General features: G+C 33.3%; 10 protein-coding genes across 10 annotated transcripts; 5 read left to right on the top strand and 5 right to left on the bottom strand.

The window, feature by feature from the left end:
- Nucleotides 1-737: 737 nt before the first annotated feature.
- On the top strand, nucleotides 738-1,895 carry cgd7_390 (phosphoglycerate kinase family protein; the record flags this gene model as incomplete). Its single annotated transcript, XM_628229.1, has 1 exon — nucleotides 738-1,895. The coding sequence occupies one exon, from the start codon at nucleotides 738-740 to the stop codon at nucleotides 1,893-1,895; it is 1,158 nt and encodes a 385-aa protein (XP_628231.1).
- Nucleotides 1,896-1,970: 75 nt separating this feature from the next.
- Nucleotides 1,971-3,710, bottom strand: cgd7_380 (hypothetical protein; the record flags this gene model as incomplete). The annotated part of the gene is made up of 1 exon (XM_628228.1): nucleotides 1,971-3,710. The coding sequence occupies one exon, from the start codon at nucleotides 3,708-3,710 to the stop codon at nucleotides 1,971-1,973; it is 1,740 nt and encodes a 579-aa protein (XP_628230.1).
- Nucleotides 3,711-4,112: 402 nt separating this feature from the next.
- Nucleotides 4,113-5,948, bottom strand: cgd7_370 (protein with a conserved N-terminal region; the record flags this gene model as incomplete). Its single annotated transcript, XM_628227.1, has 1 exon — nucleotides 4,113-5,948. One exon carries the CDS (start codon nucleotides 5,946-5,948, stop codon nucleotides 4,113-4,115), a length of 1,836 nt encoding a protein of 611 aa, XP_628229.1.
- Nucleotides 5,949-6,996: 1,048 nt separating this feature from the next.
- cgd7_360 (heat shock protein, Hsp70) lies at nucleotides 6,997-8,964 on the bottom strand (the record flags this gene model as incomplete). The annotated part of the gene is made up of 1 exon (XM_628226.1): nucleotides 6,997-8,964. One exon carries the CDS (start codon nucleotides 8,962-8,964, stop codon nucleotides 6,997-6,999), a length of 1,968 nt encoding a protein of 655 aa, XP_628228.1.
- Nucleotides 8,965-10,217: 1,253 nt separating this feature from the next.
- On the top strand, nucleotides 10,218-11,342 carry cgd7_350 (conserved hypothetical protein; the record flags this gene model as incomplete). Its single annotated transcript, XM_628225.1, has 1 exon — nucleotides 10,218-11,342. The coding sequence occupies one exon, from the start codon at nucleotides 10,218-10,220 to the stop codon at nucleotides 11,340-11,342; it is 1,125 nt and encodes a 374-aa protein (XP_628227.1).
- Nucleotides 11,343-11,669: 327 nt separating this feature from the next.
- cgd7_340 (conserved hypothetical protein) lies at nucleotides 11,670-13,868 on the top strand (the record flags this gene model as incomplete). Its single annotated transcript, XM_628224.1, has 1 exon — nucleotides 11,670-13,868. The coding sequence occupies one exon, from the start codon at nucleotides 11,670-11,672 to the stop codon at nucleotides 13,866-13,868; it is 2,199 nt and encodes a 732-aa protein (XP_628226.1).
- Nucleotides 13,869-14,109: 241 nt separating this feature from the next.
- Nucleotides 14,110-15,951, bottom strand: cgd7_330 (integral membrane protein; the record flags this gene model as incomplete). The annotated part of the gene is made up of 1 exon (XM_628223.1): nucleotides 14,110-15,951. A coding segment is annotated over one exon (1,842 nt), but the record flags the coding sequence as incomplete, so codon positions are not given.
- Nucleotides 15,952-17,242: 1,291 nt separating this feature from the next.
- Nucleotides 17,243-17,800, top strand: cgd7_320 (putative 60S ribosomal protein L18A; the record flags this gene model as incomplete). Its single annotated transcript, XM_628222.1, has 1 exon — nucleotides 17,243-17,800. The coding sequence occupies one exon, from the start codon at nucleotides 17,243-17,245 to the stop codon at nucleotides 17,798-17,800; it is 558 nt and encodes a 185-aa protein (XP_628224.1).
- Nucleotides 17,801-18,789: 989 nt separating this feature from the next.
- Nucleotides 18,790-20,166, top strand: cgd7_310 (conserved hypothetical protein; the record flags this gene model as incomplete). Its single annotated transcript, XM_628221.1, has 1 exon — nucleotides 18,790-20,166. The coding sequence occupies one exon, from the start codon at nucleotides 18,790-18,792 to the stop codon at nucleotides 20,164-20,166; it is 1,377 nt and encodes a 458-aa protein (XP_628223.1).
- A 125-nt stretch (nucleotides 20,167-20,291) lies between these two features.
- cgd7_300 (CpCCP2; extracellular protein with a signal peptide, ricin, discoidin, NEC, LCCL, 2 levanase and an apicomplexan-specific cysteine-rich repeat (apicA repeat)) lies at nucleotides 20,292-25,316 on the bottom strand (the record flags this gene model as incomplete). Its single annotated transcript, XM_628220.1, has 1 exon — nucleotides 20,292-25,316. One exon carries the CDS (start codon nucleotides 25,314-25,316, stop codon nucleotides 20,292-20,294), a length of 5,025 nt encoding a protein of 1,674 aa, XP_628222.1.
- Between the last annotated feature and the right edge of the window lie 293 nt (nucleotides 25,317-25,609).

The following is a 25,609-nucleotide window of genomic DNA, read 5'->3' as shown; positions in this document are numbered from 1 at the left end:
ACTTTTGAAATTTATTATATTACTATTAAAATCAAGTGAGAAAAAAAAATGACTCGGTACTTTTTTTCTAAGTCAATTCTACATAAGTGGGGTTGCGAGAAACATGCACTATGTGGATTATTATGCCATGCAACTTGTAATATTACGTGGAGATTGCATGCAAGCAATAGTGTTTGGCTTTTTTTGGTATAAATTGAGTCAAAAAAAAAAAAAAAAATATATATATATATATATATATATTTAATGAAATAATATAACTATTAACACTCAAAATTGTTCAGATTTTGAACCAGATTTTAATTTTTAATTCCGTCATACCTACTGAAATTTATTTAAAAAACAATCTGGATATTAAAAATATGATAACTTCCAATATTTCTGTTATTCTGGCTATTCACATTCTGCATGCAATATTAATTTTCCAAATTTTGGCGGGTTGTCTTTTTTTTCTATAATCCAAATTGAGCTAAAAAAAATAATAAATATTTCTGAATTTGCTAAAATACAACATACTATCGAATAATTACGAGAAGTTATTCTATTTTGTCATGAAATGTATGATTAATAATCAGCTCTTATCCTATTTTCCCCCCCTAATAGTCGCAATACTCTCATTTAATGGGATTCCGAATTAATTGTAATATATAAACAATATTAAATAAATAAAAGGAGGAGCCGCTCTAATTCAAACAATTAAATATAACTAAATCTTTTAGCAAGGTACTTTACGTAGTTTCATGGCAAAATACCATCAAGTTGACTGGGAAATTGTGGGTATATTTGAAGAGGACAGTACCGAAAATCATTCAAATGAGTTTAAGTTTTTTGATCATCACAATCCCAAAAGCAACCTAACTCTGAAGGATATAGAAAGCTGTTTTCTAGATCCTAATAAATATTGCAAAAATTCTTATAATAATAATATTCTAAAAAACAATGTTATTTTAACTAGAAGCTGGGTTTGTAAACTATACATTTTATCTGGAATAACAGGCAAAGATTTATCGATTTGTATGGATTATTTAGAGAATCTAATACTAAATAATAATAATTTTTCTCAGCTTAATCGCATATTCTGCTACTTTAAAAATTTGCCATATTTGATTTCTTTTCCGTTATCTCAATGCAAATTTGAAAAATATCTTGCTTGTTCGAAAAACAAAGTCCAAAAAAATGAAATAATTGAAAAAGTCAATCATCTAATCAAAAAATGCCTAATTCATTTATTCTCAGACTTTTCTGTTAAACCTAATATTATATTAATAGCAGGTACTTCAGGTAGTGGAAAAAGCACTATAAGCTCTTACTTGGCATCATTTTTAAGAGTCAAATGCGTTATTTCTACCGATACTATTAGACACGTATTGAGATCTACAGAAAAATATAAACACAACAAGGCTCTTAATTGTTCAACTTATGAAGTACATAAATATACCACTACTCAACAAACACAAAAATATAAGGATCAATATTCAGAATCGTCTATTGTGCTTGGATACCTAATACAATCATCAATTATAGAAGATTATATTTATGAAATTATTAAGAATTTTGTTAATAAGGAAAAAAGTATCATTCTAGAAGGAGTTCATATTACCCCCTCATTGTTTGAAAGAATCCAATCTCTTGCAAATCTTGAAAATGCAAATCTAAGTACTTTTCTAATATATATTCAAGATATTGAAGAACACATACAAAGATTTCAACAAAGAAGCAAGGGAATCCTAAACTCAAAATATCATAACAACATTGACAATATTAGAGAAATTCAAAGTTATCTTGTCAAAACTATTGGAAAACTATCCTCAGTTACCTCTATTGACAACACCTCCAACAACATTGACAATATTGTTCAAGAGAAAATACTCGAACAGGTTACATTCAAGTTCCTTTAAGGAACTAAATTGATGTATATATATATTCATACATATACATATATAATTCTACTAATTATTTATTTATAATTCATACTATCGCTCGCTCCCAACCTTCCATATCTCCAGATTATACTTATGCAACAATGAATTTTGTTCATGATTCACTTTTTCCCAAATCGATCCAAAAGCCCTGCAACACACAAAACATATCAACTCCTCCTCCTTTGTGCCCCCGCTTTTACTTCCACTCTTTACCTGACCAATCTCCTCCCCTATTGTTCCCTCCGTAACTCCACCATCAGAAACTGACCACATGCACATATTCCGCGCGTCCACACTTTCAGACTCGCATGTGGCGGGAACCGCGCATGCGTTGGCTATGCATGAGCTTTGAACCCCAGGACTTGAGTTTTGGCAAGTAGGAGTTCGTGGCTCGGTTCTTTGACTTGTATAGGTTCCACTCTTTTCGTAAGTTACGTTACTTGAAATATCGAAAAACTGCGTTATCTCCTGTCTTTTTGAGTCGTATCCTTCTTCTACTGAGTTCTTATATATGTTGTTAGTATTCATGTTGCAATTTAGCTGAGACCTTGCAGTTTCAAGAAAAGAGGCCACTCTTATTTCTCTTTCTTTTTTGAGCTTTTCCTGTGAAATTTGTGCTTTTATTTGAAAATCTTCTCGATTATTTCTATCACATATAATTTCGCCATAAGTTGAGCCGACCCCAACATTCGATAATCGAGACAATTCACCTGAGTTGTAAATAAACTTGAGACTTTGAAGTTCAGGATCAAACTCAAAAAGTGATTTACTTTGGCAATCTATAAAAATACGACTATTCCAGTCCCAAAGAAAATCCAAAGATTTGCAGTAATAAAGTCTAATCGGTTTTTTTGGGAATAAATCTATCCCACTATTATAAAGAGCTTCCCTATACATGTATTCATTCCTCTCATCATAATTGTATTGAAATTCTGAGTTTCTATCTACTGGAACTGGTAAACCATTTGATCTCTTCCAAAAGTTTAAATATCCTTGCAAAACTTTTTCATGAGAAATCGCATTTTCGCCATTTAATCTATCAGAGTTTCTTAAATCATTCAAACTCATTTCTACTGTCTTTAGTGTTTTTATCTCAAACTTATCTAATCCTCTACATAATAGTAGTAATGCCTTTACATGGCTTGTACCAACAAATTCTGGAGTTAAATACATTTTTTTACCGTGAGCAAGTTCAAATCCTTTAAAATGTTTAAGTTCCCACTTTAAAGCTCTATATGATGTTAGAGGTGAGGAAAACTGCAAGAAACAAAAACCATTGTTTCCTTCTTCATCTCTAATGTACACTACTCTCCTCAAGAATTCACCAAATTGGTTCCTTCGTCCTACTAAATCCCATATCATCTCTTCGTTTTCAATATCTTTAGAAATTCCTCTTATTATCCAATAACATGTTGATAAATTCATTGTTTGAAAATCACAAAATGGCCTTAATTTATATGCAGGATCACAATATACATATAATTCACTATAACTGTCTCTTGATATTTCCCTCCATATATTACGCTTTGATAGTCTTATAAAGCTTCTTGTAGAGCTTCTAGATGGAAAACTAATTTTGTAAACTTTCTTTTCCCCTCTTTGTATACACAACTCCTCTGACTCTTCTACTAAATTTGGTAATGAAAATCCTAACGAAACGCTCCATTTTGAAAATCTATCATATAATCCTTCAAGTCCTTCTGGAGCATTTCTTAATATTGCAATCCAATATAATCGATACTTTCTTCTTAAAACATAACTTGAATCACTCCACTCTTGATCTTCCCCCATTTACTGTTATAAACCCTAATTCCTATTTACATTTTATTCACTATAAGCCTAACCTCTATTTCTTTTCTTCCTCTATTTTTTCCTCTCCCGTAATTTTTTCCGTCACAAACAAAAAATCCACTTACACAAACCCCCCTCCCCTCTACAGCAACATCTCCTAATCACACTGAGCCCAATAAAATCATTAAAATCACAAATCTAAAAATAAGAAAAAAACACAAATCACTAACACCGCTCATCTCGCTATTAATAGTATTGAAACAACTATCCATATAATTAACGCTTAGAAAGTTGCCAATTAGACCCCAATTTCAATAGCTTTGAATAATTTTCAAAAACCCATTTGAAGTCTAATCGCAAGAACATCAAAAAAAAGTTAAGAAAAACTCTAATTAAGTTAAGTTAATTCCCAGGGTAGTTATAATTAGCTACCCTTTTTGGTAAACTTGAAGCAATACTTGGTTTTTTGACTCCCTCTCCTGTTGGCGCCTGATGCTGAACTGAGCTCATACCTATAGTTGAAGGAGCAAGTCCTCCAGTAGAAAGCAATAAACTATTAGCTCCATTACTTATGGCACCATTAGTATAAGTAACCCCCTTCTGGTTAAGACCATACGGGTGGTACGAAGGAGAATGTTGATGAATATTTTGATTCTGGTTAAAATACTGTTGTTGATTATCACTATTATTATTGTTAGCATGCTTCATTCCAGGTGGAGGAGAGATTTGATAATGAACTATTCCTTCTAAATGGTCTGACCCAAATTCAGCCCCAACTACCCTCTCTTCAATACCGCTTTCTGCACCTGATGGCCTATTTGGCTGTGTTACAGGGCTAAAAGTATCTTTAAATTCCTCAAAAGAACTTACAGTATTCATTGTGTCACCCCTCTCAAACCCCTGGCTAATAGTCTCAAAAGTAGTACTTCTGGAGCATGAAGCACCAGTAGAATATATTGTAGATGAAGATTGCTTAATATTTTCACTGCTTAAAGGAATCATACGATCAATGTATTTGTCAACATCTGGAGGACGCATTTGGATTCCTTTGCCTTGACTTTGGTCATTGAAAGATTCATTCGAACTCGATCTAATCATGTCTTCTCTTCTCAGATGTTCCTTACTAAATCCAAGATTCTTCTTTTGTAATCCATTATTAATAGGAGCAGAGACATTGTTAGTAGTTTTGTGCCTTATGTATTGCTGAATAGCATAAAAAGATTGAGTGATTGGCTTTGGAATTCTACCATTTTCATCGCAATACAGTCCATCATAGTTGAATAGAAGGTTCAAGTCCGTATTTATAAAAGACCTCAAAGCATCTGCAGATTTTGGAATATTGAAGCAATCAAATACTGTATAAAAGAAAATGACGATCGATGCCTTAACAAACTTGGGTCTCTCAGAATTGTGATTACCGGGGATGATCATAAGCATCTTCTCTCCAGCATAGTTATCATGTAAAGTTTTTGAATGATTTGGATTAACCAATGTATCATTAGTTCCAGAAATAAACAAAGCAGGGACCTTGCATTGACCAACAGACTTAATTGGAGCAATATCGTCAATATTAACCTTTGCTTTATCATTAATTGTAGATTTGATAAATGAAAGTGCAGAATCAACAAGAAAATTGGGTAATAATGGGATATAATGATGAACCAACTCATGGCATAACTGGCGAAGACTGCAAAAGCTTGAATCGATGACAATCCCTTTTAAGAATCCATCACCCTTATCAACTCCTGAGTACATTAATGCAGTAGCAGCTCCCATGGACCTCCCCCAAACCCCAACAGAGCTACATCGTTTTGAATTTCTTAAGTATTCAACCAAGACTGAAAGATCATCTTTTTCGTGGTATCCCAAACTTATATAATCTCCATCAGAGAGACCAGAACCACTCAAATCGACAGCCATAACAGTAATTCCGATTGGAAGAAGTAACGGAATATATGGAAGAGCCTCTCTCCTTGAACTGCAATTTCCGTGAAGGTAAATTACGCAAGGAAGAGACTCAGATTGCCTTTCATTATCAATAGGCTCAAAATGACTGCAATGAAGAGCTTGGAAGCGACGATTTCTTAGAGTGAAGTCTGATCTCTTAAATATTGACTTTCCAATTGCAAAACGCATTGGGCCTAAATCACGAATACTATATCTGTCTCTTGGAGGTCTTATGATTGCTTTCCATAGTTCATTATATTGAGAGGAGAAACTTGATAATATTGATGCCATTTCTCTATATTCTTGCGGCTTTGACAAGTGAATATGATTTAAAGCCTGTAATAGTTAGTATATATCGAAATATTTTAACTGTTAACGGGAATCTCCGAATGAGTATTTCCCCCAATATCTGTATTTAAAAAACTATAGAGATCGCCCTTAATAAACGAAAATATGATATTTTATTTAAATATATTTGCTGGTATTACTTGAAAGAGCAATAAAATTCATATAATTTTTAATCCAAAAGTTTTTAATTAGTAACTTCAAATTTTACTTATGTTGCATTATTTACCTGATTCTTTTTTCAAAAGCTGTATGATTATAACTCTGACAAATAATCACTAATCTACTTTTTTTCTGGGATAAAAATATGTTCGATTTCTTCTTCTATCCTCTTAAACTTTCATCAATGAGGTAATTTGCTTATAGCTCAACAATTAATTCTTAAACCCAGAGCAAAAAACGGTAACTTTAGACAGAATTGAAAACAAATACCTTTATTATCTTGCCTATTTTACTCCAAACTCACCGTTTTCCTCTCTCTGAATATTATATGTACATATATATGTATACATATATATGTACATATACATGTATATATGTATTTATTGGAGTTAGTTGTATGTGTAAAATTTACCTTTCCCCACCCCCCTCAGTTTTGTATTCTTTTCCTTCACAATCAAGACTGCAATTATTTAGACCAAACACTGCGTCTCACACACATTTTTATAATGCTATATTAATTCTGTTCAGTATTACGTAATTCTCTAGTCTATTTTCACCCACCACAAAAAACATTATTAATTCTGACTAACGCGCTCATATTCCACATACTGTGTGTGGCGCCCAAAAGTGTCATATACCGTTGAGAAAGCCATGCAACCCACATAAGTCAGTTTGCATGAAATGCATGCACGAGAATTTATGTGGACAAGACCCTGAGAGAAAATTTGCAAGATAAAAAAATTTTCTTGAAAAAAAGTTTATTACTTAATATGACTAGTCCTAGTTAATTCAAAAATGAAGGGCAACAGGAGTTCCTCTTACAACCTTAGTTTTAGAGTTCATCATGGCCAGAGTAGTCGTCGCCGCCTGCATGACCAGCAGCGCCTCCAGCTTGACCGTAGACAGCAGCAATAATGGGGTTGCAAATACCCTCAACTTCCTTGAGCTTATCCTTGATCTCTTGAGCATCAGCATCTGGATTGCTGCTGAGGAAGTCCTCTGCATCCTTGAGTGCTTCCTTGATCTTCTCCTTATCTTCCTCCTCGAGTTTCTGAGCGAGTTTGTCCTTATCTTCAATGCTCATTCTCATTGAGTGGACATAACTATCGAGTGCGTTCTTGGCATCGACCTTTTCACGAACAAGCTTGTCTTCTTCGGCAAATTGCTCAGCCTCCTTAATCATACGCTCTATGTCTTCCTGTGAGAGTCTACCCTTATCATTTGTGATAGTAATCTTCTCAGATTTACCAGTACCCTTATCCTTTGCACTAACTTGTAAAATACCATCAGTATCAATTTCAAAAGTAACCTCAATTTGGGGAACACCTCTTGGAGCTGGTGGGATTCCAGAAAGCTCGAATTTTCCAAGGAGATTGTTATCCTTAGTCATTGGACGCTCACCCTCATAAACCTGGATAAGTACAGCTGGCTGATTATCTTGGTAAGTACTGAAAACTTGGCTCTTCTTGGTTGGAACAACAGTGTTTCTACCAATGAGCTTTGTCATAACTCCACCAACAGTCTCAATACCTAAAGTTAAAGGAGTAACATCCAATAATAATAAATCACTACCGCCTTCACCTGCTAAGATACCAGCTTGTACGGCAGCACCATAAGCGACGGCTTCATCTGGGTTAATTCCTCTGTTTGGCTCCTTTCCATCAAAGAACTCCTTGATCAAGGCTTGAATCTTAGGGATACGAGTAGAACCACCAACCAAAACGATCTCATCTACTTCAGACTTTTTGATTCCAGCATCCTCCAAAACCTTCTTAACTGGCTCGATAGTCTTTCTGAACAAGTCAGCATTCAACTCATCGAATTTAGCTCTGGTCAAGGTTTCGCTCAAATCTACATCCTCCATCAAACCTTCAATCTCGACCTTAACTTGTGGAGCTGAAGAAAGAGCTCTCTTTGACTTCTCGACCTCTCTCCTAAGCTTCTGAAGGGCTCTCTTGTCAGACTTTACATCCTTTCCTGTCTTTGACTTGATGATCTTGATAAAGTGGTCCATAACTCTCTGATCGAAATCCTCACCTCCCAAATGGGTATCACCACTTGTAGCAACGACCTCGAAAACACCGTTATCAATGGTCAAGAGAGAAACATCAAAAGTACCACCACCCAAATCGTATACTAAAATGCTCTTCTCAGCCTTCTTGTCCAAACCAAAAGCAATTGCTGCTGCTGTTGGCTCATTAATAATACGAATTACATTCAAACCGGCAATAGCACCAGCATCCTTGGTAGCCTGACGCTGAGCATCATTAAAGTAAGCTGGGACAGTAATAACTGCATGCTTTACTTCCTTACCGAGATAAGCCTCAGCAATTTCCTTCATCTTGACCAAGACCATAGCTGAAACCTCTTCTGGGGCTAATTGCTTCTTCTCACCCTTAACAGAAACTTGTATGTAAGGCTTGCTATCTTTGTTAATAATCTCATATGGTAGCAAAGTCTTATCCTTTTGGACGGAATCATCCTTAAAGCGACGACCAATAAGTCTCTTTACATCGAACAAAGTCTGAACTGGATTGATAGTAGCTTGATTCTTGGCTGATTCACCAATCAATCTCTCATCATCAGTGAATGATACATATGATGGTGTAATACGATTACCTTGTTCATTTGGAATAATCTCTACTCTACCATTCTTGTAGATACCAACACATGAATAAGTAGTACCTAAATCGATACCAATAACTGGTCCGTCGTACTTCTTTTCATCACTAGATCTAACTGGGAAGGCTAAAAATAAACTCAGAAAAACTGAGAAGATGATAGCTTTCAAATACTTCATTCTTTCCAACTTTAAGAAAACTGAAATGTTCGAAATATTAATGTTGGGTAATTTTTCTTTGGGGGAAAATTTAAGAGGGGTTAAAACGCTTAATTAATATAACTTAAATAAAATCTATATTTAATAATATATATAATTAGAATAATTTATGATTATTCAGTCTATAGCTCTAAATAGTATCTTTGATTATATCCTTAAACAGTGCTTTGAATTAGTATATAGCAAAATATCTTATATTAAAAAATAACCGCTATTAGACGTGTGTCAACAATAATATGGTACCTCTCTTCTTTAATACTTATCACTAATTATTATTAATTATGTGGGCCATTAATTTGTTATCCAACCCCTCTTAAATTTATTAGTTACCACTAATATATATATTTGAATTAGTAATAATTAATGTTTAGGCGGGCATTATTCTTGGGTGGAGAGCGGTTGAGGGGCAAAAGTTAAAAAGTATTGTAATAATCGTTTTAAGACTGAAATAAAGGAAAGATTGAAGTCTTGTTCATGCGTTTCTGTGTGTTTGTAATTAATATATAACTAATCTACAGTTTATTAGACTGCAAGTGGGAAATTGTTCTCTCAAGTTTGCTAATTGTTTTGTCTTTTTCTGAAATTTCACTTTCTAACTTATCAATTTTCTCACGGAGTTTGCCAATAGAATCATCAAAGTTGAGTTTATTCTTATATGAATTGGTGAGCTCTTGCTGTAGTTGTGAAAGTTTTGCTTGTAGGAAACGGACTTGTTCAGTGCTTGTACTAGAATTTTTAGTGTGAGTTGTTTTCCTATTTTGAGGAGTTGATGAGTTGCAGGGTTGAGCTGAGATGAACCTTTTCCTTAGATCAGTATCTATTTGAGGAGAAAAAAAAATGAGAATAAAAAGTGTAATTTACGCCAAATCAAGAAGGAAGTAAGTTATTAAAAGGCTTAAAAATTAAAAGAAAAAATTACTTACACGATCCGTAAAGCTCTAGAAGGTCAGAGATACTTGGCTGATCCCTTTTTTTGACTCTCTCTAGTAAAAGTGATTCCCAATCTGTCATAATGCAGTTTATACTATTTATGTTGTATTTATAATGGTTTGGTTTTGGCGGGCTGGCACACATTTTTTGGAATTTCTATTACAAGCAATCTAATTAAAAATAATGAATCTAAATGAAATAACTGAAGAAAATAAGATATAGGAGTGGAATTTAAAGAGAATTAAAGTCTCTATAGATTTTAGAGATTTGAATATATTTTGAAGATGCAGAATACTTTGGATAATAGTAATTCAGCCCATGCTTCAGAATCTGCCTCTGTTAATAAAATTTTAGCAAATGTACAAGGATATTATAGTGGAGATTATGATTGGAATGACTTTTACGGAGATGATGATGACTTTTCTGTTGACGAAGATGATGATATGAAGTTAGATCCTAATGCAATTCTAACCTCAAATTCAAATAAGTTTGATAGCATTATTCAAGATAAACTTAAAATATTCCAAAATAAAGGTAGTACGGATAATTCTAATTTAGGTGATGTTAGATTTAGACAGAGAATAAGAAATAGGAGGATGAGACATAAAGCAAATGAAGATGACAATCCCGATTTTTTGCATGACGAAATTGAGCAAATTCAAAGAGGAGAAGAAATTGCCGCATTAAGTCCAGAAGAGATGAATGAAATTAGAAGCACAGCATGGATTCCCAAAGGAGAGTATATACCAGAAGATATTATAATGGGCTACCACACAGCTTGGGATATAGGAAAAAGAGGTTGTGTTGCTGTAAAACTAGTAGGAAATTGGGATTCACATATTTCTCCAAATAAAGTAAGATTTTTCATCATGGATGGAACTGACCCCATTGCATTTCTATCCTACTACACAAAGAGTGACCTTAAAGTTAGTAGAGGTGAAAAATCAGAAAAGAAAGGAATAATATTTGCAAAAGACCTTAGGGATGGGTATTGGGACTATGGTAGATCTAAAATTATATTCACAAGGAGAAACAAATCGGGGCAAACTACAATTATAGAAAACCTCCCTACACAGTTCATGGATGCTATGATGGTTTGTATTCGCGAGATTGAAGTCCATAAAAAAGTCACCAAAATTATTAAAGAGAGAAGAAAACAAGCCAATAATAATACTCTCGACAAAAATCCCGCCAAAATTATTGTTAATTCTGGTATTTCCAACTCCGATGATCCAAACTCCAATCTATTGGACACTGATATATCGAAAAATAATCTAGTCCCTGATAAAAATGACTTCATTGAGGATGCAGAGGTTGTAGTCCCTCTTGGAAATGCTCTCACAGGTAAAAGAGCTTCTATTACAAAATTAGTCGCTCCCAAAATTGATTTTGAGAAATTAAAAATCTAACATGTTAGTGGCGCTAGAATTGTGCCGCCATTTAGTGCTCACTAATAATTATATTAAGGAATAATGATTTGTAAGAAAAGAGGTGATTTAGTGCGTTATAAAGGTGAGGAATATAGAGATTAGACTGATTAAGGTTACGACAAATAAATTGTTCCTAGAGTATTGGCTTTGAAATATTCCTTTAGGAACTGATTTTGTTGACACCTATTTTCCCCACTTGAAAAAAAATATCTTTAGAACCTTTCTCATTCTTAATATTATCATTATTGTTAAATCTACTTATAGTGTTTCCCAGATTTGAGAGCCTTCAGTATTCTCACATAATAAATGGGAGGTGCGCAAACCAAACAACTTGGAGGGTTTCGCGTATGCAATTACGGAGAAAATAGTCTTGGAAGACTTTTAGAATTGGAAAGAAGCTTTGATTATATTGTAGGGATTGATGGAGTTCCTCTAACTCAGGTTTCAGATGCTTCTCATGACTTTTTTTTGAAAAGATTGAAAGGGATTGGAAGGCATCAAGTAAAAATAAATATCTACAATTCTTTGTCGACCAGAATAAGAACTATAATACTTAATCCACATAAACACAATGAAAATAATGAGGGTAATATACCTAATAGGAGATTCTCAGTCGAATCTGAAAAGGATGGGCTAGGAAAGAATGCATTTGTTGATGGGATTGAGTCTAATATGGTTGAATTTGATGCTCCTTTGAATTCCCTTAGAGTTTACCAATTCTTAAGTTACGATGAGCGAATATCTGGGCTCGGTATTGGAGTCCATTGGGAAGAAATATCTACAAAAGGGATTCGAGTTGTGAATATTCAAGATTCATCTCCTGCTCAGGCCGCTGGACTGATATCAAATGAAGATTACATAGTCGCAAGCAGCACATTAATGAGACCATTCTATTCAACTGACGACTTCTTAGTATTTGTTAAGAAAAATGATAAAGTCCCTTTATCTCTTGTTGTATATAACACCGAGACTGAAGTTACTAGGGAGATATTTATAACTCCTAATTCGGGCTGGGGAGGCAAGGGTTTACTAGGATGTGATATTGCTGCAGGTCCATTATACGATATTCCTCTCAGAGAAAAAGAGGTATCATTTTCAAAGCCTCACCATGGAAACATTACATATATAGAGGTAATCATTCAAAATAATAATGGAAAAGAAACGATCCAGTTTAATTTAAAAGAAGAACATGAAGTTATATCGAAAGATTTCTTACACGGGGACGAAGATAAGGATAAAGATAGTTGCTATAACAAAGGCAATGATCAACAGCAACTAGAACCTCAGTTAGATGAAATTCCTAGAGAAGATTTGCTTGTTAAAGATTACTCTTTTGATCTTTATAGAATTAAGCAGTCAGAAGAATCTTCATTTGATGAAAAACAAGGCATTATTGAACAGGCTTTGATCAATTCAGGTCGCCAGAACATCCCAGATTTTTCAATAAATCCAGTTCAATGCTTAAGGGAGGCTACAATACCAGAAAACGATCACGAATTTACGGAAAATCTTTCTAACTCTAGTGTAAACAATACATCTGAGTCATTTATCATTATTTCAGACCTCAAACGTTCTAGTAATTCTGATGAAGACCAAAATGATGAAAATAATACTGTACTTTCTACCAGCTCTACGCAATCCAGAAATCAAACGCAGGTACAAATAACTACAGAGACTTCTACAACAGCAGAATTGGCTCACAAAGAAGCTCATGAGGAGTGTCAAATTCAAACAATCTCGCCAAGCTATACTGAATTCTCACATAGACAAGTTGAGAACCAGACTCAGAATCCAGATATTGAAATAAACTCCTTGCATCAAAACCCCCTCCTCTCCGCATCGCAACAAACCCCCCCTGAAAATATTTCCGGAAAAAAACCATGTGGTTCTAATTGTATGCCCGAATCACCTTCAGAACACTGTCCCGCCATTCTACCAAAATCCGAGGATAGCCTTAGCATGCAATTGCATGCACTTCCACATGACCAGGCGGGAAATGTTGCAGTCCGTTCCGACCAAAGTGGTGAAGAGAAGGCTTCGACATTGGAATTGCACTTAAAGCCACAAGAGCACGAAAATGGAGAGAATATTATAGTTATTACTCATGAAAAGCTTCTAGAACCCCTAAAGGAAGATTTGAAGAATGAGATCGAGCAAACTTCTAACTCCAATACTGATCAGAAGATCCCCCTTAACTTGGAATTCAAAGAAGAAAATAACGCCTTCGATGAAAATAATGAAAATAAAGTTTCTAAGATGAGCCAAAATGATCAAATTGAAGAACCTTATAATGGAGTTACTCAACCTGGAAATCTAGATACCTTGGGAGAGAAAAACCAAGTTCATGAAAAGAACCAGATACAAAGCCCCCGCAAAAATATGGAGAATATGTCTCCTGAAGATGAAAGAGCATGTGAAATTCTCAAAAAACTTATGAAAATCGAGCCAAAATTCAATTATGACCCTCCAGGGAAAATAGTATACACAGACCAAGGAGAAATATAAGGGTTTAATACTTAGTCTACGTATTAATTAGTATAAGGCTATATATTAAGTGTAGAATAGTTCTAAAGTTAGTTAAGTTAGTTCTAATTATAAGTCTTCTTCCTGTATATTGAGCAAGGAGAGTTATAACGGAGTATATCCCACCCTTTCATTTTTTCAATCAAAATGACGTTTAATGTGGGAATGGGATTGAATAGAATGGAACTTGTCAGTAAATGTGGTGCTGTTCAATATCCCAATATTAATCTGACTTTATATGTTTATAAATGTAGTGAATAAATATGTAAGATGTTATGAAAGTAATACATGATAAAGCCAAAGTTAGAGTATATGCAATAATCAGATTTGACATTAAGAAAAGCCTGAATTGGATGAATCCATAAATGTGATTAGAGTATGAAAGGAAGTAATACAATGAAAAGAGGAAAAAGTAGACACATGGAGATAATCCATTAAGGAATGAAAACCACCACCATTTATAGTTTTCGAGGTTAAGCTGGATATAAATGAGAATGATCGAAGAAGTCGAACCTACAAGAATAAGTAGGAGTGTACTGATTGTTAATAATAAGAAATTGTTATGATGTTGGTTATTATAGAAGTAAAATGGAGTGTAATTCCAGAATGATATAAATAGATAATGTAACTCCACATATACTGCAGAAAAAGGTAAAATACCTGAAACCATAAGCTGGAACTTTTGAGAATTGTACCACTTTTGTCTTGGAATCTGTCTAGGAAGACGGTTAGTCTTACAAGGAAACTTAAAGTAATTTTTGGATCTCCTTTGTCCAAAAAGTCCTCCAATAAAACAAAGAGGTAAAGAGATCATTGAATAGATTGCAAATACCTTAACTGAGGAGTAAATGTTAAAAAAGTTTGGTCCTGAACCTAAAGTTAGTGACTTGACAGAAATTACCATTAAGTATACTGGTAAGATGTATATAAAACATGTAAGAAAGATATTATACTTGAACTTCTTTCCACCCATGGAAGTGTATATATACGAAGAGACGAATCCAGAGATATAGGAAGAAATTGTGAACAAAGCAAGTAGGAACTTGAGAGTTTCAAGATCAAAAGAAAGGTTTCTGAACATTGAGATATTGTCAGTTATACAAATAATAAGGCCAACAAATAGAATTTGAATTCCATTACCAACAAATGATGACAAGATCATTCTGTACTTTGGAGATCTGAATATGTCACCGTGTAACAGTTTCCATCCTTTCATTTCTATAGGATCATCATCAAATGCAAGATTTAGATCATCATCTCCCATTGGGAAATACCTTGAAAACTCTGATCTAAGAACCTGCATAAATATTAACAGAAGCATCATAATAATAAGAATTGTAAGAAATGAGCTATTAAAAACTCCAAGCCATCTAATCATTGGAATCTTTACCATACTTTTTCCAGCCTTTTCTGCTGGTTCATTACTCTTGTCAACCCAGTTCACACAATAGCTCATGTTAATTAGATGCAACTTTCCTGGTTTATTTAACTCTAAAGTCTTGTCAATATTTATAGTATGTTCTCTTTTAGTCTTTACATCTAATGATACAATTTCATTATTTCGGTACCCTATAAAAAAATCATAGCCAGTAATTAGAATTGCCTCGTTATTTTCATTAATATAGCCAAGAGTCTTTGCTATTGCTTTATCTTCTACGTAAATTTCGAAAACGTAGTTATTTCTTATGTGATACCTAATGCTATAGAGCTGATCACTTGTTAAATTAATACTACAAAATGACTTATTGCTTTCAGTTTGTCCAAAAACTGCCTTTATAATTTTCAATTGATCTCCTCTCACAATTTCATTAAAGGACATTTCCCCGATCTTACGGTTATCATGACAAAGTGGGACTTTGCTGTAGAATGAAAATTCTGATGTCACAATATTCTCATCATATTTCCATATTCTGTTCATAACTATGCTCACAATGTCTCCATGTTTGTATCCATGTACAGCCGTAAAGACCTGACTTAAAAATAGTATCAAAAGGACTATCTTCTTCCACTCATTCAATAGCATTTCTAGTTCCTTTCTCATCTTCCTACATAATAGAAAATTTAACTAATTTTTTTTCTCCCCATATAATTACGGCTTAGTGGGGTATCTAATTATATTGCTCCGAGGCTTAAATTAATAATTCTATGTAATGTATTTAATTAATATACATTAATATATTATTAATTAATTTATCTATATATTAACTTATTATTAATTATTTATTATCCCTATTTAAATATTAATGCTAATTTAAATATTAAATGTTTGGCGCCAAAACTGAATTGAATTTTGAAACATGTATTTTAAATAATTTTTGAAATTTCGAAAAAAAATAAATAAGGTTAATTATTAAAGAAATGTTTATATTAAGTCATATATATATTTGAGAGAAGTAGAGAGGAAAGGACTTTACGGAACGTTATTTAATCTTCTAGATTGACAAGGAACTTTTGCAATGTTACAACAATTTTGTGTGTATAGGTCGTAAAATACTTAGCTTTGTATTGTAGTAAATGAATTAAACGAAAAATCTAATTAGCTAAGGTATAGGAGGTAGAGCCGGATGTATTTACTATTAACTGAAGTTCACTCCATTGTAATTCTCGATTCTAGTAATTAGCGCAAATTACGGATCAAAGCCACCCTTACTTTCATCTCGTTGCAATATCAAACATAATCCGCATTTATTTCTAAATATTAATCAACTAAACATAAGAGTACAAATAACGTTTCTCATGTCTATGGTACCTCTTTATACCTTACTTCTACCATTAAGTGTCATTTCAAAAATGAATAAAGCGCACAAAACAAAAGATAATATCACAAAAGAAGTAAACAATGAGGAATAATCAAGTGAAAAATTGAATAAAATGAAAAAACGAAAGAAATTTAAACTTGTAATTTCATCCCTTTAATTATTTGAAGAGTTGCCTTTTTATATATTATAAATATGAACATTCGAGGCATGGCGCCAAATGTCTTTGGGCGGTAATTGACTGAGAGACAAAGGTCCTTAATAATAAATAATAGTTAAGAAATAACCATTAAATACAATAGAATTATTTATGAACAACAAGTTATAAAGTTAATAATATATTATTAAAAATATTGAATTACAAGGAAATTTTTGAGACGTGTTAAAGTATTATTTAAGGAAATAATTGGCAAGATTAAGTCTAAATTTTTTTGTATATAAGATACATATTGAATATACAAAAAAAAAATTAAGTTCTAGAAATTACAAGACCAGAACTACCAGAATACTCAGGTAAATAAAGAGAAGTTCTTTGGTTTGAAGAAACATTTTAAAACCAATTATTTAGATTTATATTGTTTGAATAGAAAAAAAAAAAAGATGAAGTCAATGCCAGATCCATCATTACAAATGAAAGTTAACCAATATATGGTTATTGGACGTGGAAAGCCAACAGAGCTTAATCCACATCCAAAAGTTTTCAGAGTTTGCATTTTTGCTCCAAATGAAGTTGTAGCAAAGAGCAGATTCTTCTACTTCATGTCAAGATTGAATAAGGTCAAGAAGGCCAATGGTGAGATCCTCTCAGTTACTCGTATTTTCGAGAAGAGACCAACATATGTAAAGAACTTTGCAATCTTGCTTCAATACAGAAGCCGTACAAATGTTGTATATATGTATAAGGAGTACAGAGACATTAGCAAGACTGGAGCTGTTAGCCAAATGTATGAGGAACTTGCAGGATCACACCGTGCTCAACGTAGCAGCATTCAGATTATCCGTGTTTCTCAAATTGATGCTAAGCTTGCAAAGAGACCAAAGACTACTCAGTTCTTCAACTCTAAGCTCAAGTTCCCAGCTATCAGAAAGTTACCAATGGCTCCAAAGGCTTTACGCTCAACATTTACTGCATCCAGACCAACTACTTTCCAAAAGTAAACAGTGAGCAGTAGACCTGAAATTCGAACTACTATTAGACATTTATTTTAGAATATTAATATTGTTTTAATATTAGAGTTTTCTTTGCATTTGTCAATCTGAATAATATCTTTATATTCTTCGTTTTAGAGAGGCCACTTATTTACTCCGGATTGCTAATCATTTATCAATTTGTCTCTGTATTAATTAGATTCCTTGTAGTTTATTTTAGGGATAACTTTAAGAGGTAGGGCTTCAGTTCGGAAGAGTCATGGGAAGACTCCTAAAAGAATACAGAAATTTACATTACATTTACCAGTTAAGAAATTTTTTATTTTTGCATGCAATTTTTATCATTTTCTTCATTTTCTTTGCCACGTAATTTATTTTATGCCGGTAATTAGTGCATGCAAGCATGCAAATAAGAGTTAGACGTTTTTGTAAGCAATAATTATTAATTAATCTTATAATATAGCACAAAACTAACATTTATTGCGAAAATTAGACAAAAACAATAAAATAAATGCCAATATTCTCTTAGCTCCACTTTTTTTCATAAAAATTGGGATTTTCTGTTAATGCCAAATCAATATCTTTTTTCTTAAACCTTTCTATTTAGAATAAACCATTTCTATTTTTACTCTCATTATAACTTATCCCCTGCTTTCTCTCACATTTACTATTGAAATTACCCTTTCTATTTCTTGCTAATTTGTTTTTCTCATTTATATGCACTTAAGTGTAATCAACTTTAGGCGGGAACTAAGAAATAATATTTATTTTAGGAGTAATATTCATCATTTCAAAAACTGAAAAGATATCTATTTGCAATAATTGAGATAATGTGTGTGGATTCTTGAAACTGTTGAGGTTTTAGCTCTTCTTTGAAATTATTAAAGCGTTTTGAATGGTTGAAACTCTATTAATATTATAATAAAGAAGAAAATTAATTCACTTTATAAGTTTAAGAGTATATATTAAGAGTAAGGTAGCAAAGAATTCTTTTTAATATGGATGGGGAAAAATTAAGTCAAGATTTAAACTATTTGGTTTTTAGCTGGGAATCAAAATATGTAAGAAATGATAAAGTTTTGAAGGAAAAAATAACTCCAATTAAAGAACATAACTGGAATTCTGAGAAAGCAGAACAAGATGAGGATATTGTCTCACCAATAATTAACAGACATATTCAAGAAATTGAAGAAGAAATTCAAAGAATTAATAAGGAAAATGAAGATAAGAGGAGGAAAGAAGAGGAGGAAAGAAAGATTAAAGAAAGAAAAGAACGAGAAAAGAGAGAACAAGAAGAATTAAGACTAAAGAAGGAACAGGAAGAACTAAGACTGAAGAAAGAAAAGGAGCAGGAGGAATTAAGGCTCAAAAAGGAACAGGAGGAGTTAAGGCTAAAGAAAGAAAAGGAGCAAGAAGAAGAAAGACAAAAAGCTCAAGAGGAAGCAAAAAGAAAAGAATTTAATCTAAGTCAAGATTACCCCAAAAATGAAGCGAATTTTGAAACACAAGGAAAAGCCTACATTGAAAAGATTAGTAATTATCAGAACTCCAGTGAATATAAGGAAATTATTTCAAGTACAGAAAGCTCAATAAAGTCTACGAGGATGAATGTAAAGAAGACTATTCAACTTTCGATTAACCAAATATCATCCACACATCAACAGATTTTATCTTCTTCTAAGAGAATCAAGGAGTTACTTTCTGGTCTAAGATCCTCTTCAACTTCTATTACTTCCTCTGACACTCAATCCCCAATGTATAGCTATGGATTATATATGGCAGCATCCCTATTTATAGATCAATGTTGGACTCAGATCTCTGCTTTCCCTGACTCAGTTTGGAGCTATGCATATTCCTGTGTTTATATTCTGGATGAAAATGATGAATTTGAAGCATTTCTTGAAGGCCTAATGCTTACAGAGTGTCGGGTATTATACTCAAGTAATCTTGAAGATTTGAATAAAAAAGAAAATGAAACTGAAGAAAATTTTGGAAAAAGATTGAATTCAATAGTTCGGTTTTACTTATCAATCAATATTCTGAGAGGAAACTTTGGTAAAATATGGTTATGGCTTGTAAAGTTACTAAATAAAAACTCCCCTCATAGATTATTTGTATTTGTCGTATTAGCTGTAACACAAATCGTTCCTCATTTCTTCTTTTCTCAATTCAAGAATCAATTCATGAAAATTATTGATTATATTCTGAGATTCAAATTACCTCAAATATATACATTAATAGAGGGAAATCCCTTTCCGATTAAAGGTCAATGCAAACAACTTGAGGCTATTTTGAGTGATCTCAAATCTTCCTGTAATGCTCCTCCACCGAGTGGTTTCATCCTCAAAGACAAACACTTGGATGTTGAATGTTAAGGTTTTTGGAGATTTTCTATTTCAGAACTTCCTCCTTTTTGTCTTCTCATTCTTTATTATTATTATTATTATTATATATATATATATATTTATTGAAAGTTATATTTTATATAAAATTAATTTGTTTATTTCCTGCTTTTAGATATTGACATTGTTTTATAATCTTGTAAAATACATTGTAAGTAACATTCTGATAGTGATGCCTCGTCAGCTTTGGAATCTTCTGTGACTCCATCCATAGGCTGAGTATTGCAACACATCTGACACATATCTACAAAGCATACGAATTGTTTAGTCCATTCATCATTGAGCATACTAATGCTGAATTGACCTTTTCTTTCAGTGAAATTACACTTATCAGAATATAATTTGATAGCATCTTCACTGTGACAATCTCCAAGTTTCTTTAATACCTTTTTGCTCTGCTCATCCATAACATCTTTTTTGTGGCATTCCTGCTTACACTTTAATTGTTCTTTTGTTGTTCTATTTGCACTATTTTCACAACAGTATGAACAATAATTTGTCTCACATTGTTTTCCCCCTGAAAGCTTCTCACAGTCCTTCTTTCTCAAAGTAGTGTGATCAGCTTGACAAGTCATTTCACTATCCAAATTGAATTCAGAAGTAGTAGTAGTAAGATTCTTTCCATCCTGAGTCTTGGTTTCTTCTTTTGTATTTGATGATGAATCTTTTTCAACAAATAAACCTGAGATACTTTTCATTGTTGACAAAGGCTTCAATTGTATAGTCTGGAAAGCAACACCTGGACATCTGAAAGATGAGAGACCAACAGAACCATCATGGATACCCAATGGAGAACCAGAGTACAATAATTGTGTCTTACCATAGTTATTGGTACTTGCAAGGATCTTTGTTCCAAGAGTACCAAATTGGATTTCAATATTATTCCAAACTCCAACCTGGTATCCAACAAATACATTAGATGCTATAGTCTTAATTACACCATCCTTGATAGCTCTGATTCTGGAATAATATGATCCCATTTCAAAGATTACATAGTTTGACTCTGATTCATAGTGAATAATTCCACCAATAATACCATTTGGACATTGTGGGAAGAATGAATATTCAAATACTCCAGAGTTACATTGACGATTTCCACCCAAAATGGCATGAGTACCAATATTATCAGAGCTAATACTGTGAATATTACTAGTTTGGATCAATGATCTGGTTTGTAATCCTCCAACATTTGAACGGAACTCCCAGTTTGAAGGACCATCATTGGACAATTCTGGATCTACAAACATAAATTCATTATGTACTCCTCCAAAGGAGCCAGACTTGTAGCTGCTACAAACTGGAGCTGTTGGAGGTGCGCTTGGCCTTAGTAATGATGATATTATTGTTGGTTGTGTACATGGTTTAGCTTCAATATTAATATTATCAAAGTATACTCCTCCTCCTTTAATTCCACTCGAGAAGAATCCAACAGACCCTGACAATAATGTACTGTCATATAGATCGAAAACTTTAACTGGACTTGAGTATTTCTTATTTTCTCCTTGTACTGAGTTAGCTTCGGTTCCTACCCAGATCTGAATTCTTGAGCCAGTTAAAAGAATTCTGACATGGTGCCATGAACCTGTAACATATCCACCATCATACTTAGTGGATAATATACTCTTCTGCCCATCCATAACTCTAATCAGTCTCTTAAATCCACCATTTTTATTCTGATTAATCTCTAAAAGATAGTATCTCTCGAAGTTTTGCATTCTGAATGCTAAACCAAAAGAACCTTCGTAACTATCAACATAAACATCCACATGATAATCAATATCATAGAATTTCTTATACTTGATTCTTGAGAAGGATCCAATAGCTACAGTTCTATCAGGGAGATTTGGACCAACTGAACTTGTCTGACCCAAAACTCCACTTCTTCCTCCTCCACCAATTGGTTCATAAAGAATTCTCCAGTTTCCAACTCCATTAACTAATCCTGGAGTATCCCAAGATTCGAAGATCTTACCAAACTGAATAAAATCACTAATTGGCATCTTAAAGCTGTCAAATCCTGTTTGAGTTGATTTCAGTTCACGAACTTTGTTTAATAGATCTTCCTGTTCTACAATTGTCTCCAAGATTTCTTCCATATGATAGTATAATACACTTGAGACAGTATGCAATCTTACCAACATATCATCAGCTGAAGTTCTTGTATGGTAATCCATAATTTGAGTTGGTTTTAACTGACTTCTAACCTTTGAAACCAAAACTTGGCTACCACCAATAGACTCTTTCATTGCTGGAGAATAAGTAATACCACCAATGTTATCCATATAACGTTCCATCATATTGATTGCTTCAAAAGTATCCACAGCTACTCCCATTCCAAGAGATTTTGCTTGAGGCATTGTATAGTTGCTGGTAATGTTAACATTTTCATTTCCTTTATTTTCCAATTCTACAAATGAAATTAACATTGAAAGACTACTATCACTTGGACATAATCCTTCGTATTTGGAAGTTACGAAACTCTTCTTCCAACGCTTTCCAGTATAAGCAACACTAGAAATACCATTTTTAATGGATGCTCCATAGCTTTCCAACCCTTCAATTGGAGTAATTTGAGCAAGTCCAGTTGATCTATTGAGAGTATTAGCATGCATTGCTGCCAAACAAATGCTGCTATCATCTCTGTATACATCAGAACCTATTACGACTCCTCCATTTTCTGGATTGCATGACGTTGGACACTTGACTAGAATTGAAGTTAAGAGAGGAGATGATTTAAATACCTTCATATCAGAGAATCTGCTTTCACAAGACAAGGAAATTGCATTGCTTTCATGCTTCAAATTGGTATTTGTACTGCAAAGAACCAGTTCTGGAAGTGCTCCAGATGTAGAGTTTGAAGCTGCTGCCTGAGGAGATGCAGCAACAAATTCTTCAACACCACTGCCTAACTGTGTAAATTGTGAATTGCATCCTTTAGGATTATCACAACCAAAGTCGTGAGTCAAAGGAATAACTCTTCTATTATCATTAATATTCATCATATTCAACATCTTCTTAATACCTACAACAGATTCCTTTTTGTCCCTTAACAATAATGGTTTTAATCCAACAGTTGCACATGCTGAAGAAGCTGCTCTGGAAGAATGAACACTCATTTCCATTGGATAGATTGTATTTCCAGTGTTCATATCACAGTAAACTCTCAATGGTTTGGTTGAACAGAATGGTCTAACATAATAAAAACCACTAATGGCTTCCTGAGTCTTATCATTCTTAATAGCAACACAATCTTCCCCTGGATATAACTCGGAACCTCCTAAAGCTGGCTTCGTAAACTTATACTCGAGATTATAGTCGGAAGTTAATTTCTCCAATTTTTCTGACAAAAATCCTAATTTGGTTGCCTGCATCTTTAATGTGTTATCTCTTCCATCAGAAGTCTTTCTACATGCATCCAAATTTGGTAATATTGAAGTTACCTTACCAGAAAGCTCTTGTAATTCATTTAATCTATTCTTTACACTAATTCCGTGAGCCTTTAACAATAATCCGGGTGCAAAATTATCACCATTATATGGGAGTGGGAATATTTTGTCTCTACCATCATTATGTTGTTTAACACTACTACAATCCTCAACAGCACTTCTCATAGTATTACTGAATATTCTCACCTGTTTGATACCATACACATATTTCCCTGTCTCATCTTGGCTTGGAATTGTCATTTGAATTTTGACATATCTTGCTTTCTTTCCTTCTAATGAATAAGTGGTTGACATTAATCCATTATTATTCACAGAAACTTGGGTTTGATATTCCTTTCCATTTTCACTTAAATCAATATTAAAGTCAATGGCAGGATATTTCCACTCAATAAAGATATCTTTAAGTTTTGTAACTGAACCGGTATCAATCAAAAAGTTAACATTTGCAGAATCTTTACCAGGAGTTAAAGAATCTGACAACCAATATGATGTATCCTTTCCATCAACAGCCATTGCTGGACCATTCTCAATACCTGTTCTAACCACACTTGTGGAACTGGCTGCTGAGTTTAATGCAACATTCGCGACTCCTGGCTTATCTCCTGGACTTGTTAAGCATAGATTTCCACCTCTAGCTAATCTGAGCTGATTGTTTGGCATTAATTCGAATAATCCACTTCCATCACTAGCTTTACGACAATCATCCAAAACCAGAGCTCCTCCACCTACAACATTGTCTTTAAGTCGTACACACAACTTACTTACTGGGTTAAATAATTGACCCTTACTATTGAATTCAAAGATTTCTCTACTATCTCCAGATGCCACAGCTTCAATACAACTTCCTAATACGAGCTCTGCACCCTTTGAATAAATATCACCATTTTCAATTTGCCAACAGAATTCTTCCGTCATTGATGTTATACCACTTGTTAATTGAACAATTGGAGCACCAACAACTAACAAACCTGTGAAATTAATTCCGAAGAAGGTGTGAATTGGGTTTCTCATCCCGATTCTAACTCTACTAATACGAATTGGCTTTTCTTTGAAATATAGCTTTTGCTCAAATTCTTTCGATGGTAATCTATTTGTAGTCCAATCTACTGCCTGCTCAAAGGTATATCCATCTTTTGAAACATCAATACGAACTTCTCCTGGAGAAGAAGCCCAGTTAATTACAATCCCTGAAACTGTTCTGGGCTCAGAAAGAATTCCTGTAAAGTAAACTATATCCTTCTTTATTGAATTTCCATCTGATAGCCAATGATTTATTCCTCTTCTGATACCATTTTCTGGTAAAAATAAATCTCTTCCATCTGGACCATAACTATGATAATAATTATCAGCTATTGCTGAAGTTAATGGTACTATAAATAATTCTCCAAGTTTTAATGGATTATAAGCTTTAGATAGTGAAGATGTTGCTGCTGGCACATTATCTCTATCTTTATTGATATTTGCTTCATATGCATCACTTAATATTTGAGTTTCGTTCAACTTCTTTGTATCATTAGATTCTCCCAAATCCTGAGTATCAATTATGGATTTCTCTAATTCCTTCAAAGTTGTTCCTAAGATTGATTCTAATATACCTCCATCGTTCTTACCCTCTATTAATGATACCCCAAAAAATAGAAAAAAGGCAATCAACCAATCTAACCTTGTTTTCTTCATATTTTCTAGAAAATACTCCCTACTCTTTTTTACTAATCTGCTCTAATTAAGTTTTTTTAAGAAATTTGTTGCATGCAACTTTTTGACCTGTCCACATACATGCGCATGTAGTAAATATTTTTTTAAATAATATGCATGCGCAGTAAAGCATACCGGCAAAATATAAATTGAATGATTAAAAAAGTTAAAATGAAATGTAAAAACGGCGTTTTTTTTTTTTTTTGAAAATAATATAACTAGACATGCTATTAAAACTTTTCATAACTTATAAAATATTGTCTACTATAATATTT

This window comes from Cryptosporidium parvum, chromosome 7 (genome assembly GCF_000165345.1).
Source record: "Cryptosporidium parvum Iowa II chromosome 7, whole genome shotgun sequence".
NCBI lineage: Eukaryota > Apicomplexa > Conoidasida > Eucoccidiorida > Cryptosporidiidae > Cryptosporidium > Cryptosporidium parvum.
Note: the sequence above shows the minus strand (reverse complement) of the source record. Positions and strands in the feature narration are given on the sequence as shown.